Raw genomic sequence first — 23,491 nt, 5'->3', positions numbered from 1 at the left:
AACTGCATCAGCCCTTCAAAAGAGAAGAAATAAAGGAATGTTGGATTGGAATCAGTCTCATACTTGGCTTTTCAAAAGCATCAGCCACAGTATTCATTTAACAGGGTTAAATGTCTGAAATGAATTTGTCTGAAATGAATTTTAGTGGGATTCATCATGTGTCAATGGTTCATGAAGTAAACATCTCTGAAGTATATTTTTCTAATGACTTCTCACACTGAGCTAGGATCTGAAGTAGCCTCCAATTCCCAATCACACTTGAAAGATGTGAGCATCCAATGTCATGTTTTAAAAATGTATGCAATATGAATAGCTGTTATGTTATTTTAAAAGTGAATCTGGATACAGGCCCTTCAAATGCATGGCACATAGGAAGATACAGATCTGTCCCTGGGTACACTGTACACTTGTAAAAATGAACATAATGTGTGAATGGGTTACTGAGAGAACAAAACCAACAGAAAGAGATCGAGCTGAAAGAGAAAGTGTTACAGAGGCAATTAGAGACAGATCAATTTTGTCTAGTGCTGTGTTTCATGTAGGGGCATGTTTCTAGCATACACGTACTTCAATTTATGATTTGTATTTCTTTAACGTCTCTGTTTGACTATACAGGATTCACAGGATCTAACTGTATAATGGTCTTCCACTGAGGTAATGCGGTGTTGTGGGTGTGGGGGTACAGACTAAGTTACTCACAGATTCTTTAAAAAGGAATAAAATAGAAGTTTATTAACTATATAAATTCTGATGTCCGCTTAGTTCTCTACGGAAAAGGAGAGTTGCTGGCATGCTTGGTTACAAAACTGTTGTTTAGACTGTTAGAGAAGCTTTTCATATACTTCAGGCATATACAGTTTTCATTAGCTGTAAACCGTTTCTCTTCACAGCTCACACAGCTGATCCTCTTTAAACTAGCAAATACCTGCGAACCAAGGAATGCAAGGTCAATGGGTGCATCCTACAGGCTAGAGTTAATCAGGATGAGTCATAGTGGAAGTCACTCCTACCCCTTAAATTGTCCATACACAAACTGCCTTTGCCGGGTCCTTTGTCTTAAAATACAGGTGAAACTCGGAAAATTAGAATATCGTGCAAAAGTCCATTAATTTCAGTAATGCAAATTAAAAGGTGAAACTGATATATGAGACAGACGCATTGCATGCAAAGCGAGATAAGTCAAGCCTTAATTTGTTATAATTGTGATGATCATGGCGTACAGCTCATGGAAACCCCAAATCCACAATCTCAGAAAATTAGAATATTACATGGAACCAAGAAGACAAGGATTGTAGAATAGAACAATATCGGACCTCTGAAAAGTATACAGTGTACTGTGCTTGATTGGCCAGCAAACTCGCCTGACCTGACCCCATAGAGAATCTATGGGGCATTGCCAAGAGAAGGATGAGAGACATGAGACCAAACAATACAGAATTGCTGAAGGCCGCTAATGAAGCATCCTGGTCTTCCATAATACCTCATCAGCGCCACAGGCCGATAGCATCCATGCCACGCCGCGAGGCAGTAATTGCTGCAAAAGGGGCCCAAACCAAGTACTGAATACATATGCATGCTTATACTTTTCAGAGGTCCGATATTGTTCTATTCTTCAATCCTTATCTTCTTGGTTCCATGTAATATTCTAATTTTCTGAGATTGTGGATTTGGGGTTTTCATGAGCTGTACGCCATGATCATCACAATTATAACAAATTAAGGCTTGACTTATCTCGCTTTGCATGTAATGCGTCTGTCTCATATATCAGTTTCACCTTTTAATTTGCATTACTGAAATTAATGGACTTTTGCACGATATTCTAATTTTCCGAGTTTCACCTGTACCTAGAGAGCCTCCTAAAGGAACTTGCTATTCAACAGTCTTATTATGCTGCCACACCTTTTGTTTAAGACTATCATCTGCCCTCAGAACAATGCATACACCATTGTTCAGAACAATTGTCCAGAACAATAGATGGACTGATCATGCCCCCAGGTCACTTTATGGCTATAAAAATCTCCTTGCACCCTTTTGTCTCTGGGAAAGGAAAAGACGACATGTGGTACCTGTCAACTCACAGGCTTGTTATTTTACCTGTTCAAAACCAACTCACTTAATCCATGCACATAGTCTCTTGAACGGGGCGTTTTGGTTTTTTGCTCCCCCTTTCCCTGGGAGATCCTTTGGAGTGCTTCCCCACTCAGTAGCAAGAGCTTGGCCCTCAGCAGGCATGCTACCTTTCCATGTGGCCTGGAGTCTCTCTACCCCAGCTCCCTGCAACTAAAGGACTCTTTCCTTGAGCATAGTCTTAAAACAGGAAAGGAATAATTTTGAACTTTATTTTCCTAACAGGCATTCCGTTCATGCTAGCACCGAAATACTGGTGCTCATATTCAGCAATCATAACCATAAGTTGGCCTACAAATTCCTATAAAAATATGAACTCATTTGAAGCCTGTGAATCAAGTAACTGATCCCTCTTAGGTCCTGTAATAATTTCAGCATCTGTTTGAAGAACTAATAGCACCAAATCTAGAGCTCTACGCCATGCTTCTACCTTAGCTGTAACATTGTCATACACTCTTAGAGCTTTTTTGTGAATCCCTATATGTTCAAAACTGGCTACTCCTATCTTCTTCTTTCTAAACTCATCCATTACGTAGGACAATGGTGACCAGCACAGTGCTGCTTTTGTGAGATGTTGCTGTATAAGTGTGCTGGCTTCCAACTCTGTTGCACAGTTTGCAGCCTTATACATGACATTACAAAGGTACTGGTGCCAACCACATGCCAAAGCATTAAGCACCAGAGTCTTATATTGCTCCAAAGACTTTGCAAGCCACGAGGGACCAGCACATAATTCTCCTGTGGGATTTGTGACGGCTTTCTCCAGATTCTCAAGGTAACTGAGGCACAGAAACTCAACAGTACCGCCTCCAGGAAAGACTACGTGATCGAGAAGGGCATGATGCACACGATAAGCACAAGTCCAAAACTGATCTTCAATGGCTAGCATCTTGGATATAACTGGGTTACTAAGCACAGCTGTTGTCAGGTGAATTCCGTTCACTGTTATAACAACTGGCATGCAGTCATCCAGTTCCACCCAATTTAATTCCAGAGTTCCCCAGAGTTTCAGAGAGACACCTTCACCTATACAATGCTCATTCACCTGAGTGAGGTAGGTCACTCTTTCAGCTTGTGTAATATCACTAAAAGCCTTCAACACACTGTGGGGTACCCGATTAATTATCACTATGTTGTTTAGCAAGCATTTCCCCTCTAAATTTTCACATGCGTTGCCGTGCACCAAAATTAAATTTATCCTGGACTGAAGCAGAATATCCAACATAGAGTCAACCCACAAGCTTGAGTTGCTGTCTTGAATATTCACACCTTCTAAGACCATTCTCACATTAGGTGACCTGTTAAACCCCAAATGGTGATATGTTTCAGTCAGGTCACCATCTGCAAGAATAATACGAAGAGGCCTATCCTGAAGTTGCTTAGCAACAACCGCTTTCTCTGGGCATACTAAAGTGATGTACCCAGGATAAACACAAGAATGACTTTCAGACATTCCCGGTAAACAACACGTCACAACTTCTGAAATATTAAATTGGAAGAGATGGGTGTCTGACATTTTGCTGGAAGTTTGCAACTGGAATTTGAGAATATCCTGTACTAGTTTCATGCAAGGCCAGTTTCCATGGCTAAGAGACATTGCCAGTTGCTTTAAATCACTGGGCCCATCAGAATATTTTGCAGATTCATCCCAGTGTTCTGTTTTCTGTTGTGAATTATTTTCTCTTGCACTACTAAAGTACCTACTGTGGGTCAGTTTTAACCTTTTGTTATGGCTTGACCTTCCCAAATTATTTTTGCAAACTGTGTAAACATAACTGGCATTTCCTGATTTAGCAAGTGAATATGCTGTGCTCCTTGTAGGTAACACTGAAGGAAACATAGATTCTTCCCAAGATTTACATGTGTTTACTTGGTTAACTGGAGGAACTGATGATTTTTCTTCTGAAGCTTGCAGATAAAGATGTCCAAGCGAATTTTAAAAATCATCGTTTGATTTTATATCTGGGGTTGGAATTTCAAAAATCTGCCTTCCACGTGCCCCAGAACTTGTGTCAATAGGAGCTTTGTCATTACCTTCTACAGGAACACAATCGAGCTTTTGCTGCATCTTTTCTATCGATATTGCAAGGCACTGCACATGCTCAATGCAAGAATCCAGACTTTCAGACATCACAGTTACTATGACTGAAATGGGAACATCCTGCTGAAGACATTCCAGTGCAGCATTGCTCCACGCACCAACAAGAAATAACAGGGTCGTTGTCCCCATTTTAAATTCATTGTACTGAGCCTGGACAGCTTCATTAAGAAGCTGTCCCACTGCACTACTTAAATCCAAGTTTTCAAGGAGCTTCACAGCAGAGCAAATCAATCTGCTACCACAAGTACTTTCATCAAAAATAAATTTGGATGATTTCACTGGTCCTAAAAGGCTTCTTCCGATGGATGCCAAAGACGAAAGCTGCTGCAGTCCAATATGCCTCTTTTTGTTCATGTTCCTGAAAGCCATGATCCTAAGACATCTGCAAAGGAAACACAGAATTATTGTTTCTGCTTTTTATTGCCTTCCTGCTCTGACTTCATCCATCCCATGCGGTTAGAAGTTTCTTTTAACATTTGTGATAGAGATACAGGAACTCCCCCATTTTTCAGATGGAAACGAAACCCCACATTCCTCATAAAGAGAGTAGTGTGGTGTGCAAGCATGAAGGGCAGGGAACCAAAATGACAGCCTCTGAATTTCGGCAGATAAAACCAGCAACTGCCTAAGGAGCTGTGACGATGCTTATTAGGAAAAGAACACTATTTCAGAGGAAGGATAAGAACCAGGAAAGCATGGGCCTACAGGTGAAACTCGGAAAATTAGAATATTGTGCAAAAGTCCATTAATTTCAGTAATGCAAATTAAAAGGTGAAACTGATATATGAGACAGACGCATTACATGCAAAGCGAGATAAGTCAAGCCTTAATTTGTTATAATTGTGATGATCATGGCGTACAGCTCATGAAAACCCCAAATCCACAATCCCAGAAAATTAGAATATTACATGGGACCAAGAAGACAAGGATTGTAGAATAGAACAATATCGGACCTCTGAAAAGTATACAGTGTACTGTGCTTGATTGGCCAGCAAACTCGCCTGACCTGACCCTATAGGGAATCTATGGGGCATTGCCAAGAGAAGGATGAGAGACATGAGACCAATCAATGCAGAAGAGCTGAAGGCTGCTAATGAAGCATCCTGGTCTTCCATAATACCTCATCACTGCCACAAGCTGATAGCATCCATGCCACGCCGCATTGAGGCAGTAATTGCTGCAAAAGGGGCCCAAACCAAGTACTGAATACATATGCATGCTTATACTTTTCAGAGGTCCGATATTGTTCTATTCTACAATCCTTGTCTTCTTGGTTCCATGTAATATTCTAATTTTCTGGGATTGTGGATTTGGGGTTCTCATGAGCTGTACGCCATGATCATCACAATTATAACAAATTAAGGCTTGACTTATCTCACTTTGCATGTAATGCGTCTGTCTCATATATCAGTTTCACCTTTTAATTTGCATTACTGAAATTAATGGACTTTTGCACGATATTCTAATTTTCCGAGTTTCACCTGTATATTCCATTCCCTGAGGTGCAGAACAGAAACTCAGCATGACCCAATAGAGTAAGTCAGGGTTCTCAGACTTGGGTCCCCAGATGTTATTGGACTGCAGCTTCCATCATCACCAGCCACAATAGCCAACAGTGAGCTTTACGGGGAAAGAGATTCAAAAGTCATAGGCACATAAGAAGCTGCCATATACTGAGGCGCTTCACACGATTACTGTGAAGCTCCTCGATGAGGTCTGCAGGGAGAGCGGGACCACTCTCCCCACAGACGATCATGCCCGGAGCCCTATATGGCCAGATCGGCCGCTCATATAACTACCGGCTCTGTCACCCTAGAAGTAACCAGGATGCCCCACATGAGTGCGTGGGGCATTCTGGAGAGACCCCTGAGCCCGGGAGGCTGCTTGCAGCGTCCTGGTCAGGGGTCTACTCATGTGTCGCCGCGTGCTGCTGCAGCAGCACACGAGCAATAAAATGAGGTTAATGGAGTGCTCTCTCCATTAACCTTATTTAAGGGGAGGGTGAATTAGTCGGGCTAGCTGCCTGGGAACCACCAGGCTCGGCTCACTCGCAAGTTCCCACGATTGGTAGAAAGCAGGCTAGGCTCTCTTAGCCCACTTTCTACCAATCGTGGGAATAGCTCCACTGAGTCAGACCATTGGTCCATCCAACTCAGTATTGTCTTCACAGACTGGCAGCGGCTTCTCCAAGGTTGCAGGCAGGAATCTCTCTCAGCCCTATCTTGGAGAAGCCAGGGATTGGCTTCTGCTCTTTCCAGAGTGGCTCCACCCCCCAAGGCGAATATCTTACAGTGCTCACACTTCTAGTCTCCCATTCATATGCAACCAGGGCAGACCCTACTTAGCAAAGGAGAGAGCCAGCATGGTGTAGTGGTTAGAGTGCTGGACTAGGACCAGGGAGACCCGAGTTCAAATCCCCATTCAGCCATAAAACTAGCTGGGTGACTCTGGGCCAGTCACTTCTCTCTCAGCCTAACCTACTTCACAGGGTTGTTGTGAAAGAGAAACTCAAGTATGTAGTACACTGCTCTGGGCTCCTTGGAGGAGGAGCGGGATATAAATGTAATAATAATAATAATAATAATAATAATAATAATAATAAGGGACAGGTCATGCTTGCTACCATAAGACAGCTCTCCTCCCTCTTAGTTTCGCTGACTGATTCCTTCCTTTGTCAAGTCTGGGTTGACGCCAGATCGTAAGACCAGGAAAATCATGACCATCAATCATGCTCTGCACCCCAGCAGTGATGTAGATAGGCTCTACCTCCCTCGCAGCTCAGGTGGAAGAGGAATGCTAGTCATGTGCACGGACCGGTTTGGAGGCCGTTCTAAAGGCCTCCAGACCGGTCCGGACACGGGGTGGTTTTGGTTCGGGTGGGGGGTTCCAAATAAGTACGGGTGGGGCTTTACTTACCCCTCTAAAGATTAGAACGGTGCCATATTTCATTGAGCAAGCGGGCGGCATACCTCCCTGCCACCCGCTTCATTCCCCCTCTCGGCACAGCTTCTGAATTCTAATGTAAATGTAAATAAATAAATAAATTCTGCATCGGGCTGCAGGATATCTCCCAGTCCCTGCCGCCCTCTTCAATGCCCCCGCTCGGCTGGCGGCCGCCCCCTTTGAGACCCCAAGACCCCTGCTGCCCCTTCCCTTCCCTTCCCTTCCCATTGCAAGGGGACGAGCGGCAGAACTCCCCTGCTGTCCCCCTCCGCTTCGCCGGCTGGGCTGCAAATGGCTTCTAGGAAGCCTTTTGCGCGCATGCGCAAAAGGCTTCCTAGAAGCCATTTGCAGCCCAGCCGGCGAAGTGGACGGCAGGGAGTTCTCCCGCTGCCCGTTCTCTAAAGTTTCTGCTTCAGAAGCACACGAAATGACTTAAGAAGGGCAACTTGAAGAAAGAAACAGAGGGTTTAATACTGGCTGCACAAGAACAGGCACTAAGAACAAATGCAATAAGAGCAAAAGTAGAAAAATCAACAACAAACAGCAAGTGCCGCCTTTGTAAAGAAGCAGATGAAACAGTGGACCACCTGATCAGCTGTTGTAAGATGATCGCACAGACTGACTACAAACAAAGGCATGACAAGGTAGCAGGGAAGATACACTGGAATATCTGCAAAAAATACAAGCTACCTGTAGCCAAGAATTGGTGGGACCATCAAATTGAAAAAGTTGAAGAAAATGAAGATGTAAAAATATGATGGGACTTCCGACTACAAACAGACAAACATCTGCCACACAATACACCAGATATAACTGTAGTCGAGAAGAAAGAAAAACAAGTGAAAATAATCGACATAGCAATACCAGGGGATAGCAGAATAGAAGAAAAAGAAATAGAAAAAATCACCATATACAGTGGTCCCTCGACTTACAAACTACTCGACATAAGTATTTTTCGAGTTACAAACGGCAGTTTTAGATCCGGTTTTAGATGCGGTTTTTTCGACTTACGAATTTTTAGATGGGGTTTCCTCGACTTACGAATTTTACATGCGGTTTCCTTGACTTGCCTGCCTGTTTACTGCCTGTTTATTCTTGAAAAGAAATGTTCCTGTGCAGTTTGCAAGCCTTACTGGGGGTCTGGGTCTTTTTTCTAGGCTCCGGAACGCATTAATCCGTTCCCAATGCATTCCTATGGGAAACCGCTTTTCGACTTACGAACTTTTCGACTTACAAATGTGCATTCGGAACGGATTAATTTCGTAAGTAGAGGGATCACTGTACAAAGATCTACAAATTGAAACTGAAAGGCTGTGGCAGAAAAAGACCAAAATAATTGCAGTGGTAATTGGCGCCCTGGGTGCAGTCCCAAAAGACCTTGAAGAGCACCTCAACACCATAGGGGCCACAGATATCACCATCAGCCAATTACAAAAAGCAGCTTTACTGGGAACAGCCTATATTTTGCGACGATATCTATAATAACCAACAGTATTGATGATAAAATTCAGCCATCCCAGGTCCTTGGGAAGGACTCGATGTCTGGATAAAACAAACCAGTCAATAACACCTGTCTGACTGTGTAAACAAGAAATAATAAGGGACAGGTCATGCTTGCTACCACAAGACAGCTCTCCTCCCTCTTAGTTTCGCTGACTGATTCCTTCCTTTGTCAAGTCTGGGTTTCATCTTTAGACATAATTAGGTAAGACCCTATGGATATTTTTTCTTTCATTTGGAACACTTGAAGAACTGTTCACTTCCTTCTCCTGTGAGAAAGGAAGGGAGTTCTGCCTCATTATTGTGCAGCTATCTTAATTAAAATAACTCCATCTACTGCATTATCTGATACATGTTTTTTTTTAAGGAAGCTATTAAATAATCAACTTCTTTATTAGACAGAGAGAATATATGTGAAGAAAAAAAGGAAGAAAAGTACAACTCAAATTAGCTTGAGGTTTCTGGACAGTTTTTCTTTACAGTTGGTTAAAATATAATTTTTCAGTTTATACATTCTCATCTAGGCTTGCTCAGCTATGTATGTGCAAAAATTTCCACAAACATTTTTAAAGACAGAATCATCCCACAATTTTAATTGTCAGTGGCACCACTCTGTCTTTATCTCAAATTAAAATAACGGAATTGCACCACTTATACCAGCGAAACATCTCACAAATGTTCAAATTATACTGTAAGAATGCCATTTTCAGAGGCATAAACTGGGGAGAGCGAAAAGATAGAACATCTGGATCAGATGATATTATGATTAGTTTTCTCTTTAGGTGGAATCTAGCATTCAAACCAAAGGATTGTCAAATGTCCTAGCTGATGAGGCAGTCACCATGAGTGTTCTCTCTAATTTTTTCCATCTGTGTGCGGAATGAGTTTCGTTCTGGGTGGCAGTATCAAGGCAGTGTATGCGCATGTGCATTTGGAGTGGGGAATTCTTGATTCAACCTGAGCGGTATCTAAAATTAACTGAGCAGACATTAAAAAAAAACTTGTGAGTGCGTGCATATGCGCACGCCTTAGAGGGAACACTGGTCACCATCATGTTCTGAATCAAGAATATTTCAGAGCAGGAAAACAACCCAAAATTGCAAAGTACATACTGAGGCTGTTCTCACGCACAGCCTAACCCAGGCTAGGGAAGTCCAGCCTGGGTTAGGCTGCCTGTGAGAACCACCAGGCTCAGGCCCAATCCTAGCAGGGCAGTGCCACCTAGCCGGGCTTTTAACCAGGGTTAAGGGTGCAAATGCACCCTTAACCCCAGCTCTGGGATAATGTGTTCACTCGGGCTGCATTCAGCCTGAGTGGACACAGAGACAGGCACCTAGAGCGCCCATCTCCCAGGGTATCCCATCAATCTGGGATGTGTCATCCCAGCCTCTGGAGCTCCGCATTGCATGACACAGGGCGGATCATCTGGGAGCACGGTCTGCGCTCCCAACAATATCTCTGCTGGGACATATCATCTTGTGCAGGGAGGGAAAATGAATTGGACAAGCTTACCTGCCCACCCACTTGTGTGAATGGCTCTAGCCACTCGTGTGATTTGCAGACACTGCAATTGCTCTCTGCCTGCTGTGCGACTACAAGTCCCATCACCCCAGGCCACTGACTGCCTGCCTGCCAGTGCCCAGAACTTTGTGAAGGTGCTCTGGCTTAGAGCTCTATTGTATGGACTAGACTTGCAGGACAGAAAGCATGCTTTCGTGGCAAGTCTGCCATAATGAAAACATGCATTCTGTCCTGCAAGCTCTATTCCTCAACTCTAGAAATCTGGACATGCTCTGGTTAGGAATGAAAGGTACTGTACGCATGCTCATACTCTACGCATTTATGGTTACTCAACACACTCCCGCCTCCAGAGTTGCTCCTGAAAAAAATCAGCTCCCCGAGTGAACTCCAACACAGATTACGTCCTGGCCGCTTGCCCACATTGCCCTCCCTAACACGCTCGCGCTCCTTCTGCGGGGAATAAATACCTCAAGAGTCACCATGGCGGAGCGCTGAAAAAACAATCTCGCCAACTCGCCACCGTGCCCTTCCCTTGCTACTGAGCATGCCTATTACATAGCGCGCATGCCCAGTGGCGCCAATTGAAGCCGTATGCCTTTTCTCCCAAGGGGATCATAAACTCAGATGTTACAATAGTACATAACATCTGGATACAATAACCGTAAAAGTAGGAGAAAGAAGATAAAGAAATGTATGATTTTACATCCAGATAGGGCTAAAACTTACAGAAATGAAAAGCGCAATATTGTTTTGTTCTTTAAACGATAAACATGCAAGAGCTTCAGAACTGGCAAAAAACAGAGCATTTTCTACTTTTCTACTTTTCTTTTCTACTGATGGCATTGCCCTTACTCTGCCAGTTCCTGCTGCCAGACTTTGTTCTGTGTTCCCAGAACACGATAGCTTATTTTAAATAGCTCATATATCTTACCAAGATCTGAATGCATTCCATTCATTTTATTTGCAAATACTTGAAAAAGGTTTCCATTCATTTTATCTGCACATATTTTAAAAATATCGGATCTTCAGATAATATCTTGATTAGATATTAAATGTTCTAATCAGGGGCGTAACTAGGTTGGAGTGGGCCCTGAGACAAGATTCTTAAATCCCCCCCCCGTCACCAAGGATCTCATTTATGAAATATGTAATAGAACAAGGACTGGGAGTGGAAAAGAGTCCTGCCTCCATTGATCCAGAATACTACATACCAGTCCATTTCCTATACTCTCTCCTTTGCAGACCACTACCAAACCAAAGCCAAACCAAAGATATTCCAGCAGTATGCTTTCCATAAACCACACAGCAATCAGTGGCTGTAAATATTAGCACTGAAATGTACTAGTTGGCTGAGAGAGGGGTGGGTAAATGAATACATGAATGAATGAATGAATGAATGAATAGGATTTCTTTTAGCTGAGAAGAATAAGGTCTTTGTTATATTCATTAAATTGCTCAAAGGGGGTTTGATACTGCTTATGCTTTTTTATTATTGGACTAGCAGGTACATTCAATTTACCTGACATTTTTTTCTGCACAAAGCGAAGTAAATGGTTGTAAGAAGCAAAGACAATCAAATTCCATTCCCATTCAAATTAAACAAATAAAAAGGCATACAGACCAGTATTTTTCACTGCTGTGTCAGCAAAACAAACACAATACTGCATTTTATGGTCCAAAAAAGTAACAGTCCAAAAAAATTAGCAATGGTAAACGCAGGCGGGTGGGCAGAAAACAGGCTGGGAGAGGAAAAAACCCCAACTGCATTGCACGTTAGCTTAAAAGAGGCAAACAACAGGGGACTGGGCTAGGGACCATGTGGGCGCGGGAGGGGGAAGGAGACCAGAGGACCATGCAGGCGGGTGGGCAGAAAACAGGCTGGGACTGGGAGGGGGGGGGAACCCCAACTGCTTCGCACGTTAGCACCACACATATTTCCCCTCGCCCTCCTCACTGTTCTCCTAACCTGAGGACTGCTCCTGCCGCTCCTTCTCCATTAGGATTAGGACAGTTGCTGTTGCTGCTTTGTTTGTTCACTCAGTGAACTTCACTGTTTCTCAGCCGGTGTGCCTTCTCCAGGCAGCCGGCTGTTAATCATGTGACTCTCTCCATGTGACACAGCCAGCCAATGGATGGGGTAGGAGCTGGGTGGGAGAGAGCCTCAGAGGGGCCCCACCAAGGGTGGACTCGCGACAAACGACAAACAATGGAAATAGAGCGAGGTGAGGAAATGCCTTCAAAAGAAAGATCGGGTAGGCGCTGGGTGGGGGGGAGCCTCTGAGGGGCCCCTCATGGCGTTTGATTCACTGAGAAAACAACAAGGAAATAAAGCCAGAATAGCGCCAGAACAAGGAGGAGAATTTTTTTCAAACTAACTTCAAAGGGAAGATCGGGTGGGGGAGAGCCTCTGAGGGCCCCCCCCACGGCGGGGGCCCCAAGACAACGGCCTCCCCCTGCCTAATTGTAGTTACGCCCCTGGAAAAAAGAATCTTAAACAAAAACTGAACATGTATATTTCTGCACATTTCAAGACAGCAGGAATGGTGAGATAAATATTTGCAGGAGTGATGAGAGGCTGTAGCGGTGGTGTAGGAAGTGTGTGTGCGGGCGGGGAGGGGTTGGTTAAGTGTGCAAAGACGAGCTTACGCCAGTGAGTCCCGCGGATGGATTTAGTGGACTAACCAGAGTTACATGAGAACATGTCAGTCATTTTAAAAAAATTGTTATTACTTTTTCGGGCACTGCAGTCCCCAGTTCTCTCCTCCTCTCGGAACTCAGAAGCCCATCCCCGCTGCAAGCCTCTTGCGCCTTGGCTCCTCCTCCCCTCCGCACTTTGAATAAGGCACAATGTATAATAAGAATAACGCTAGTATCCTGACTGGTTGGTATTATGGGGGTCCCAGCAGCCCAGGGGATTGCTGACAGGCAGGTGCTCCTTTGTGCTGCTTCTCGCCCTTCAAAATCAGAAGCGCTCATCGGATTTTTCAAGCACAAAATAATTTCCAGCAACTGGTTTGGAAAATCGTTGTTGTTGGTCAACGTTTGACAAACTGGAATTCTTAACGGCCTGGTTAACAAAAGAAAGCCCCTAGGCAACCTTGCAGGAAAACCCTGCCGAGCGCCTTAGCTGGGATTGGTTGCCAGGAGACCGTGGCCTCTGTTTGTTGTGTATCCAACTGAAAATTGCAACATGGAGTTCTGTGCGGTGTCACAATGCCTGCCCGGCATCCACGTTGCCTGATTGGCCTTTGGAGAGAAAGAAGGGGGAGCTTCACGGGAATCCCCTCTCTCATTGGGCGCTGATGCCTTTCAAGGGTGGGCCGTAATGTGGGAGCGCAGGTGGCTGAAGACTGAGCCCGATGCTCGGCTTGTGCGGGTTGCGAGCTAGCGGAGAGGTAAAACCGAGGCGGTAACTTTTACATAATGGTGAGTGTGTGGTTCCTCCTGTAGTTTCCCCCCTAACTAATAATATATCTCTCCCTCACAAGGACTGAGTTATGTGGAGCTGTTAAACTTGTATCTGTCCATCTCCCGCTTCACCTTTGCCTCATTCATTGACTGAGCCTGTTTTATTCATACCTTCACCCCTTTCTCATAAGCAGCGGCGCATTGCCGTGTGCCTCTGATACTAGAGGCGGGTGAAATCAAACTTAGATCCTGAGCCTAGGCATGTCTACTGGGATGAAAGTGAGACTGCTTCGCAGCACAGGTAAGCGCCATCCAGGAAATGTGTTCTTAGTTAGCAGTAGGTCCCGCTAACTCCGATGGGATTTACTCCTCAGTAAATGTGTTTAGGATCGCAGTTTTCCATGAATCTTCACTTTAAGCTGGGAAGAAACTTCCCTGGCAAACTTGGTGGATTAAATAGACACTGCTTTGTGAGCCAACCAGTGCTCTTAAATTAAGGTAATGCTGCAATCCTAGGCACACTTACTTTAGAAAACCTCTCCATTGTACTCCATGGGATTTTATTATAGGCAAATATGCACATCTAATCTGGTTCATGTAAAATTTTAGTTTATATAAACTCTATTGGCTTCTAGTTGCACTATAAACACAATAATGCTGTCACTGTATATAATTTTGGCCTAAGCATAAACATTTATTTTCCTTTTTTTGACCATAATAGGTACTAAATTCAGAGGAGAAAATACAAACATATTGTTCCACATTCTCACTTCCTTTATTTTTGCTGAGTTTGGTAAATCAAATATCCCCCCTCCCCATGATGTTCTATAAGTATGTTGTTTCTTCTAGCTTTCTTTGAAGCAAGTGTATCACTTATTTCTTTTTCATTCACATAACTGAAGGCATCCAGTAACAGAAAAACTACCTCAAGCACATCCCTGCGGAAGAAAACTGCATTGAAACATGAGTTGTCCGAAGAGCAAAAGCAGGAAGTTAGAGAAGCTTTTGATTTGTTTGATACAGATGGGTCTGGAAGCATTGATATCAAAGAACTAAAGGTATTTGGGGAGGGGGTGTGTGGATTGATTTGCTTCGAGTTTACTTTCTGGTCTTGCACTGTCTAACTGCAAATCCAAAAAATATCAAGAACTATAAAGGGGAACTTACCTGCTTTATGAATTCCAAAAATAAGCTGATTGTATTTGTTTCTAGTTGCCCACTGAAGAGTCACATTCCCATTGGCTGAACTGACTTTAGTTATTCTGAGTACTGTCCTTTAGTTTGTGCCAAGTTTGGTAAATGAAATACACCCAGCCTAAACACAGCCTTTGTTCATATCTTTAAAAGCATGTATCATCCTGATCTCGGAATGGTTGCATCCGTCATATCCACTAAAGCACAGCCCATGGTTTCCTTACGTCTGGAGTTGTCTCATTAAAGTCTGTGGTTGCTTCCACATTAGCCTTTTTCTCTAGAACTACTATCCTTTGTTCACTTGCTTTTTAAGGGGAATCGCTCTATACAATGTTGTTGTCCACTTCTTGCATTCCATTCCCAGGGGAACTGTTGCATTATACGGAAAACTTCCTATTTTCTGGTTCAGTTTGTTTAAATTCTTCCCCAGTGGCTGCAGGATTAGTACTGAATTGTCTCTTAAAATTTAGTCAGTTTGTGTCTGTGTGGTGCATGTGAAATTATTGATTGATTGACTGATTGATTGATTGATATTTTTACACTGCTCAAACTTAAGTCTCTGGGCAGTTCACAACAACCTAAAATAAAAGTTTCCAGACTACATTAGCCCCACATAGAGCGCATTGCAGTACTCAAGTCTGGAGGTTACCAGCATATGTACTACTGTTTTGAGGTGGTTTATCTAAAGAAACGGATGCAGCTGGTGTGTCAGCCAAAGCTGATAGAAAGTATCTCTGGCCACTGCTTCTGAGACACCAGAGAGAGGTTTGGATCCAGAAGCACCCCAAGACTTACCTGTTCCTTGAAGGGGGGGGGAGTGTAACCCCATCCAGAACCAGTAGATTAAAATTGTCTCCTGAGTTCCAGCCCTGCACAATAAGCACCTCCATCTTATTTGGATTCAGTCTCAACTTACCACTTTTCCAACCCATCACTGCCTCTAGGCAGGTGTTTAGGGAGGTTATTCCTTTCCCCGATGGTGCTGATATGGAGAAATAGATAACACTATGCACCAAATCTCCTGATGATCTGTCCCAGTGGTTTTATGTAAATGTTCAAGAGCATTGGAATCGGTATGGAGTCTTGGGGGACGCCATACAAAAATTCACTTTTTGAATAACAGTCTCCAAGCAACACCATCTAGAATCTGTCTGAGAGGTAGGAGCAGGACCACTGCAAAGCCATGCCTCCCACTCCCAACCCCCTCAGACAGTCCAGAAGGATACTATGGTCGATAGTATTGAAAGCTGACAAAAGATCCCAAAAGACCAACCAAGTCACACTCTGTCAGTTCCCTGTTGGAGATCATCCAGCAGGTTGACCAAGGCAGTCTCCACCCCATCGCCAAAACCCAGTTTGAAATGGGTCTAGATAGATCATCAGTTTTCTCCAAGACTGACTGGAGCAGGGAAGCCACTACTCTCTCAATTACCTTGCCCAGCCATATAGGCCTATAGATATTTATCTCTGAGGGATCTAATGTAGGCATCTTCAGAATAGGTATAATAATTGCCTTCTTAAGACAGCAAGGCATCCTGCCCTTCCTCAGAGAAACATTTATAATATCTACCAGGCCTTCTACATCAGCTCGTCTAACAGATAGTATAAGCCATGTTGGACAAGGGTCAAGGGGACAACTGGTGGGCTGCACCGTCCATATTCTCAGGAGTCACAAACTGAAACTGATCTAGCCTAACAACAGAAGAGGAGTTGCTGGACGCTTCCGCATTACACTCTGCAATAATTATGAAGTCTGAGTCCAAGTTGGCCCAAATACAAGAAATTTTATCTACAAAAAACTCATTTTAAAAATGTCACAGCGGGTAGCTGATGGATCCAAATCCCCAATTCAAGGGAGGGGGGCATGTATTAGCTCTCTCGGAACCCTAGACAATGCTGGACGTGAGCATGTGGATGCAACGCAGGCAGAAAAGAATCGCTTCTTTGCTGCACGTATGGCCTGAGCTGTGATCTGTCAGATTAGAGTTAAGTCTTTCTCCACTTGCACTCCAGTCATCTGCCTTGCTGCTTCAGCTCCCATAGTGTTCCATTTACCAAAGGGCTGGTGCTGAAGCGGTTTGGAGAGGATGCTTAGTAGTTATCATGTCTACTGCCATGGTAAGTTCACTATTCCAGCTTTCCACCAGAGCATCTGCAGAATCACCAGCAGAGCCAACACTAAATCCTTCCAAGGCTTCTTGGAATCCTTTTGGATCCAATAACCTTTTTGGATGGACCATCCTAATAGGTTCCTTCATGGGTGGAACTACCATTAGGCAAGGGGAGACAGTTGTCTGGGGGCCCCAGTGCCTGGAGGGGACCCCAAGAGACACCTCACATGACTCCCCATTGCCCCCTGCCCAGCCCCAAGGCCCCTCAGCCACTTGCCCTGTTTGCCCTCTCTCCTGCTTGTCCTCCTGGCCGGCAATCGAAGCAGCAGACAAGCTGCTAGGAGCTCCTTCTCCCCGCCGATGATCGGTGGGTGGGCGGGGCTTCCAAGGGAGGCCTCCGTGTAGGCCTCAATGAAGCCTGAACTGGAGTAGGGCTGCAGGCCCCAAGCAAGGAAGGAGGCAGGCAGGCAGAGTGGCCCCTACAGTTCTCTGCAGCAGACCCCCAGCCCAGCCCAGCCTTTGCCAGGTAGAATGTGAACTCCCTTTTGTGGTTACCCCCCCCATATATAGGGACCTGCTTGCCATAGGGCTTTGATATGGGTGAGGAGGGGGGAGACTGAGAAGTCTCTGAATAGTCCTATAAGTGGCTTGTTTCATGGCAGAAAATTATAAAAACTTCTGGAACAAACAATATTATATTTATTTTATTTATTCATTCATTTATAAATGTACTTATGTTCAAGTTGTTTTGCAACCCAGAAGGTCTGAGTGAGAACTGTGAAGCATGTGTTGTGCTTTTATTTTATTTTATTTTATTTTTCTTGTGTGTGAACTGCTCCCCAATAACTCGCAGGGACTTCAGGGTAAATCTGGCCAACATGTGGATGCAGCACCTCCATTCCAGAGGAGATGTGTGTTAAAGGGCTTTAAAAACCTCGTGTGAAAAACCTCCTGGAATCAAACTTTACTGAATTTGTTCAGAATTCTGAGAAAACATACATACATACACTGCATGGTTGAAAGTCTCCTTTGCTAATCTGCAGTGAGGGGCCCATTTTAATAATTAGTGTTTCTAGTGTGTTCTAGGCATTAAAAGTAGCACAAATATATAGTACTCAATGTCTATCTATCTATCTATCTATCTATCTATCTATCTATCTATCTATCTATCATGGATTGTATGTGATTGTGTGTGTGTGTGTGTATTCAGTGAAATGTATTTCCAGGCAGCATACTTATTTTGAAATATCAGACTTAAATCCTTGGGGGCCTGGGGTGTGCAGAGGCCCTGGACTTTGAGGGGGGGGGGGGGGCATTTAAAATCTTGTCTCTGGGCCCACTCCAACCTTGCTCCGCCCCTGTGTTCCTCACTCCTGCAGAGGTGGGACATGGTTGTAAGTCCAGCCTTAATGATCTGTCCTTGACAAAGGGGAAATCACAGAAGTCCCCACCCATGGAGCACCTCCCTGATCAGAGTAAAAGACCAGATCGAGCATGTGACCGACAACACGTGTCGGTCCCAAGACTGCTTGGGATAGGCCCATAGTTGTCATGGCTGCTATGAACTCTTGAGCTGCCCCAGACAAATTGGTCCCAAAGTGAACCTTGAAGTACCCTGGCAACACAAACCTGGGAGACTCCAATGCCAAGCCTGCAACCATGTCCGCCAGCTCGGTTAGGGACTGTTGGGCAGCGAGGTGATTGGTAGACCAACAAGATTCCCAGTCCATATCGGGTCACCAAACTTAAGTACACACATTTGACATCTTGTAAACTGCCCAGAGAACTTGCGCTTTGGGCGGTATAAAAATATGTTCAATCAATCAATCAAAAAATAAAATAAAATAAAATATAAAAAATAAAATAAAATATGGTCGGACCCTTGGACAGGAATCTTGATAAGAGAGATGCTGCTCTTCTAGACCTCAGCCTTTCCACCTCCCTGCCCATGTCCCCTCACCTGGTTGAGGGGGAAATTACTGGTTGCTTTCTGTCACCTTTTTCTGTATCCATTATTGCAGAATGCCTATATTTCAGTATAATAGAAATAAATTGGTAACTGCATGTGCACACACCCCCCACAGAGACAAACACTGGCTAAATAAGGGGCAATTCTGCACCTTTTAACTGCCCACCCAGCACTGGTGTGGGGGTCACTGGGCAACTCAGCGAGTCTTGGGAGTTTCCACGGGGTGGGCAGGGAGTGACGTGGGGCAGCATGAGAAGCCTGCATGGCTGCTAGAAGAACACACAGGCTTCTGGGTATGGCTGTTCTGCTCAGAGCTGCTTCTTAGTGTTTTTGTAAGCATCCCCTTGAGTAGCCAAACTATGGTGTTGGTTTGCTTGCTCCCTGTCTCGCAGAGCTGGCCCGCCTGCTGGGCAAACTAGGCAGCTGCGTAGGGTGCCAAATGGGGAGTGGTGCCAAAGGCCTGGGTCATGTGCCAGCCAGCTGGGTGATGGAGATGGCCCCTGTCACCACAGCCAGCCAGCCAGCCAGCCAGTTGGGTGACGGGTGACTGCAGGCTGGTGCACAGTCACACACCATCGGAGCCAGCCATCCAAGGCAGGCAATGGGGCCAAGGACATCAAAGCCAGGTTTTGCCTGGGTCACCCCTGATCCTTGGGTCGACCCTGTCCTGGGACTCTCCTTCCTTCCTAACTTCCCTGCCTTTTGTACTCCAAATCACACATTGTACAAGCCTTGTGATTTCTTCCACCTGACATAATTCTGCTTAGCAGGAGGGCTTCACCCTAGTTTTCTTTGGGCTTGAGCTACTGCTGGAGAAAGCTTGCCCCAGCCTCCGCTCCATCTCTGATAGCCACACAATTCCCACATGAATCCCCCCCCCCCGCTTTTGAGTTTCCTACACCATCCTGGGTTTATAAAAATTGTCTGCTTTTTAAAAAATCACAGGTTGCCATGCGTGCTCTTGGCTTTGAGCCGAAGAAAGAAGAAATTAGAAAAATGATTGCAGATATCGGCAAAGAGGGAAGCAACTTCATAGACTTTGAAGATTTTTTGACTATGATGACCCAAAAAATGGTAAAGAGCCCTTCTATAATCTTGCTTTTACAAAACTGGAAATGAGAGTCGCATCTTTTTTTCTCACTATTTTTTTTTTAAACTTTTTGTAAGAGTGAAAAAGATAGCAAAGAAGAAGTTCTGAAGGCTTTCCGGTTGTTTGATGATGATGGGACAGGCAAGATTTCCTTTAAAAATCTAAAGAGGGTTGCCAAGGAACTTGGAGAAAACTTAACAGATGAAGAACTGCAGGTGAACATTTTGCATTGCTAACCCTTTACCAATAGATACTGTGTGTTTTTAATAGCTGCATAAGCTGCACATTGGAAATTCATCTAGCTGAGGGTCATGGCTAATTAAAATTTGTCTTAAGTTATATCTATCCCTCCTTTTGACTCAAGTCCTCAGGACAGCTTAAAAAGCAGATATTAATAACTTAAAATACGATTAAAATACCATATCAAAATTGATAGCATGTTAAAAGCTCAGATGAATAAGACTGACTTTGCCCAGTGCCTAAAATATAACAAGGTGCTAGGTGAATTTTTCTAGGTATGTCCCTACAAGCTATCTTCTGAAGGCCACCAGCTTGTCTGTTGGCTTCTTGGGTATGGGCCTTCTCCATTGCTGCCCCAAAGCTTTAGAACACACTTCCTGCTGAAATAAGAGCCTCCCCATCTCTTACAACTTTAAAAAAGTCAGTCAAGACACATTTGTTCACCCAGGCTTTTAATTAGATATTGCTTTAATTGTGTTTTTAATAGTTTTAACGTTTTAAATTTGTAAGTGTTATAATGTTTTAATCTTTTTATCTGTTGTTTTTATTGATTGTTGTAAACCACCCAGAGACTTGCATTTTGGGTGGTATTAAAATGTGTTAAATAAATAAATAATAATACAGTGAGGGAAATAAGTATTTGATCCCCTGCTGATTTTGTCCGTTTGCCCTCTGACACAGAAATGACCAGGCTATAATTGGAATGGTAGGTTTATTGTAGCTGTGAGAGACAGAATAACAACAAACCAACCCTCAAAAGCCCAGTGCCCAAAAGTCAGCGATGGATTTGCATTGTAGTGAGGGAAATAAGTATTTGATCCCCTATCAACCAGCAAGATTTCAGGCTCCCAGGTGTCTTTTCACTATATGCAGGTAACAAGCTGAGATGAGGAACACCCTCTGTAAGGGAGTGCTCCTAATGCCAGCTTGTTACAGTACCTGTATAAAAGACACCTGTCCATAGAAGCAAGCAATCACTCAGCTTCCAAACTCACCACCATGCCCAAGACCAAACAGCTGTCAAAGGATGTCAGGGACAAGGTTGTAGACCTGCACAAGGCTGGACTGGGCTACAAGACTATCGCCAAGCAGCTTGGTGAGAAGGTGACTACAGTTGGCACGATAACTCGCAAATGGAAGAAACACAAAATAACTGTCAATCTCCCTCAGTCTGTGGCTCCATGCAAGATCTCACCTCGTGGAGTTGCAATGATCATGAGAATGGTGACAAAGCAGCCCAGAACTACACGGGGGGAATTTGTCAATGATCTCAGGGCAGCTGGAACCATAGTCACCAAGAAAACAATTGGTAACACACTACGCCGTGAAGGACTGAAATCTTGCAGTGCCCGCAAGGTCCCCCTGCTCAAGGCAGCACATGTACAGGCCCGTCTGTAGTTTGCCAATGCACATCTGAATGATCCAGAGGAGAACTGGGCGAAAGTGTTGTGGTCAGATGAGACCAAAATCGAGCTCTTTGGCATCAACTCAACTCGCCGTGTGTGGAGGAGGAGGAATGCTGCCTATGAGCCCAAGAACACCATCCCCACCGTCAAACATGGAGGTGGACACATTATGCTTTGGGGGTGTTTTTCTGCTAAGGGGACAGGAGACCTTCACCGCATCGAAGGGATGATGGACGGGACCATGTACTGTCAGATCTTGGGTGAGCACCTCCTTCCCTCAGCCAGGGCATTGAGAATGGGTCGTGGATGGGTATTCCAGCATGACAATGACCCAAAACACACAGCCAAGGCAACAAAGGAGTGGCTCAAGAAGAAGCACATGAAGGTCCTGGAGTGGCCCAGCCAGTCTCCAGACCTTAATCCCATAGAAAATCTGTGGAGGGAGCTGAAGGTTCGGGTTGCCAAACATCAGCCTCGAAACCTTTCTGACTTGGAGAGGATCTGCAAAGAGGAGTGGGACAACATCCCTCCTGGGTTGTGTGCAAACCTGGTGGCCAACTACAAGAAACGTCTGACCTCTGTGATTGCTAACAAGGGTTTTGCCACCAAGTACTAAGACATCTTTTGTGAAGGGATCGAATACTTATTTCCCTCACTACAATGCAAATCCAACGCTGACTTTTGGGCACTGGGCTTTTGAGGGTTTGTTTGTTGTTATTCTGTCTCTCACAGCTACAATAAACCTACCATTCCAATTATAGCCTGGTCATTTCTGTGTCAGAGGACAAACGGACAAAATCAGCAGGGGATCAAATACTTATTTCCCTCACTGTAAATAAGGACATCTGGAAAAGAGCCTCAGAAGAAGCCCTTAATAATAAATGTATTTGCTGGGATTATATACTCTGCTGAATATTATGCTACAGTCAGTATTGGTATGACTTTTACATTGGAAGATTATCAGATGCCATTCTTCAGTAAAGCTTTTCAATGAAAATAATAAGGAAAGTAATACTTTATTTTAAAAATCTCAGTTGTAGGTGTTGCAACATGTGTAAGTGATTGGCGTTTTTACTTTGTAATAAACTTAATCAAAGGAGTGTATTGGAATCTTCTGGAATGGTGCCTCATTCCATCCCCCGCCCCTTTCTTTTCTTTTCAGGAAATGATAGATGAAGCTGATCGTGATGGAGATGGAGAAATAAATGAGCAGGAATTTTTGAGAATCATGAAAAAGACCAGTCTGTATTAGTGACTCTCTTTTAAAAGTGACCTGCACAAACTTCAACTTTTTCAATGTATGAAAAATGACACTACATTTGTCTGTTTTCAAATTAGTAATTCAGAATTATTTCTAGGGAAACAGGTTGTTTTTTTAGGTATTATTTAGTGAAATAAAATAAGTGTAAGATCAGGAATAACATGGACTTGCCCTCCTTGCTTGAGCATCTTGGTCATGCAGAACATATGCATACCCCATACACTTTGTGGTTCTTTGATTCTTTATTTGTAAATGGAAGGCGATGCAACAATCTCTTGAGCTTTGTGGAAATGGAAATTGACCACAGGAGGTTGCCAGTTTTGAGTGGAAGACTAGCAGTTAGAGAAGAGGAACTCCTTTACCCATTCTACTCAAAAAGCAAAGCAAAGCGAAATGTCAGGAAACTGTTTACATGCATCTCTCACATAGCATCTAGTTTGGCCTTTCTGTCAGAATTCAAGCAGTCTCAGATTCTTGTATTCAGACAAAACACAGCAGTGTGAGCTAGCAAATATGTTCTATGGCTGTAGCATTTGAGTGTTTACTGTAATTTAATTTGGATAAAAACTTGTACCAAAACTTGCAAGGCTTGTGTCCGTTTACATTTTCTTCTGATATCT

At 44.0% G+C, this 23,491-nt stretch overlaps 2 protein-coding genes across 6 annotated transcripts; one reads left to right on the top strand and one right to left on the bottom strand.

Moving 5' to 3' along the window:
- Window positions 1–1,769: 1,769 nt before the first annotated feature.
- Window positions 1,770–17,259, bottom strand: BBS12 (Bardet-Biedl syndrome 12). The gene is given in 2 exon segments (XM_053257350.1): window positions 1,770–4,610; window positions 17,183–17,259. A coding segment is annotated over 1 exon segment (2,169 nt). The 5' UTR covers window positions 4,598–4,610; window positions 17,183–17,259; the 3' UTR covers window positions 1,770–2,428.
- On the top strand, window positions 12,317–23,457 carry LOC128327947 (centrin-2). Of its 5 annotated transcripts, none has more exons than XM_053257354.1 (5): window positions 12,317–12,414; window positions 14,503–14,658; window positions 19,820–19,948; window positions 20,042–20,179; window positions 22,773–23,457. In XM_053257354.1, exons 3-5 carry the CDS (start codon window positions 19,826–19,828, stop codon window positions 22,860–22,862), a joined length of 351 nt encoding a protein of 116 aa, XP_053113329.1. In that variant the 5' UTR covers window positions 12,317–12,414; window positions 14,503–14,658; window positions 19,820–19,825; the 3' UTR covers window positions 22,863–23,457. The 5 variants fall into 5 exon arrangements, with proteins under 5 accessions (XP_053113329.1, XP_053113326.1, XP_053113327.1 ...); XM_053257351.1 differs by lacking the exon at window positions 12,317–12,414 and adding an exon at window positions 12,460–12,735; XM_053257352.1 differs by lacking the exon at window positions 12,317–12,414 and adding an exon at window positions 13,467–13,618.
- Window positions 23,458–23,491: the final 34 nt, after the last annotated feature.

Source organism: Hemicordylus capensis, chromosome 5, assembly GCF_027244095.1.
Source record: "Hemicordylus capensis ecotype Gifberg chromosome 5, rHemCap1.1.pri, whole genome shotgun sequence".
NCBI lineage: Eukaryota > Metazoa > Chordata > Lepidosauria > Squamata > Cordylidae > Hemicordylus > Hemicordylus capensis.
The sequence above is the reverse complement of the archived record's forward strand: the minus strand, read 5'-3'. Positions and strand labels throughout refer to the sequence as shown.

Coding starts and splice junctions, on each gene's coding strand:
- LOC128327947 (XM_053257351.1), top strand. CDS start 12,700: ATGTATATTTCTGCACATTTCAAGACAGCAGGAATG. Junction 12,736..14,502: donor ATTTCAAGACAGCAGGAATG/GTGAGATAAATA, acceptor ACATAACTGAAG/GCATCCAGTAACAGAAAAAC. Junction 19,949..20,041: donor CTATGATGACCCAAAAAATG/GTAAAGAGCCCT, acceptor ACTTTTTGTAAG/AGTGAAAAAGATAGCAAAGA.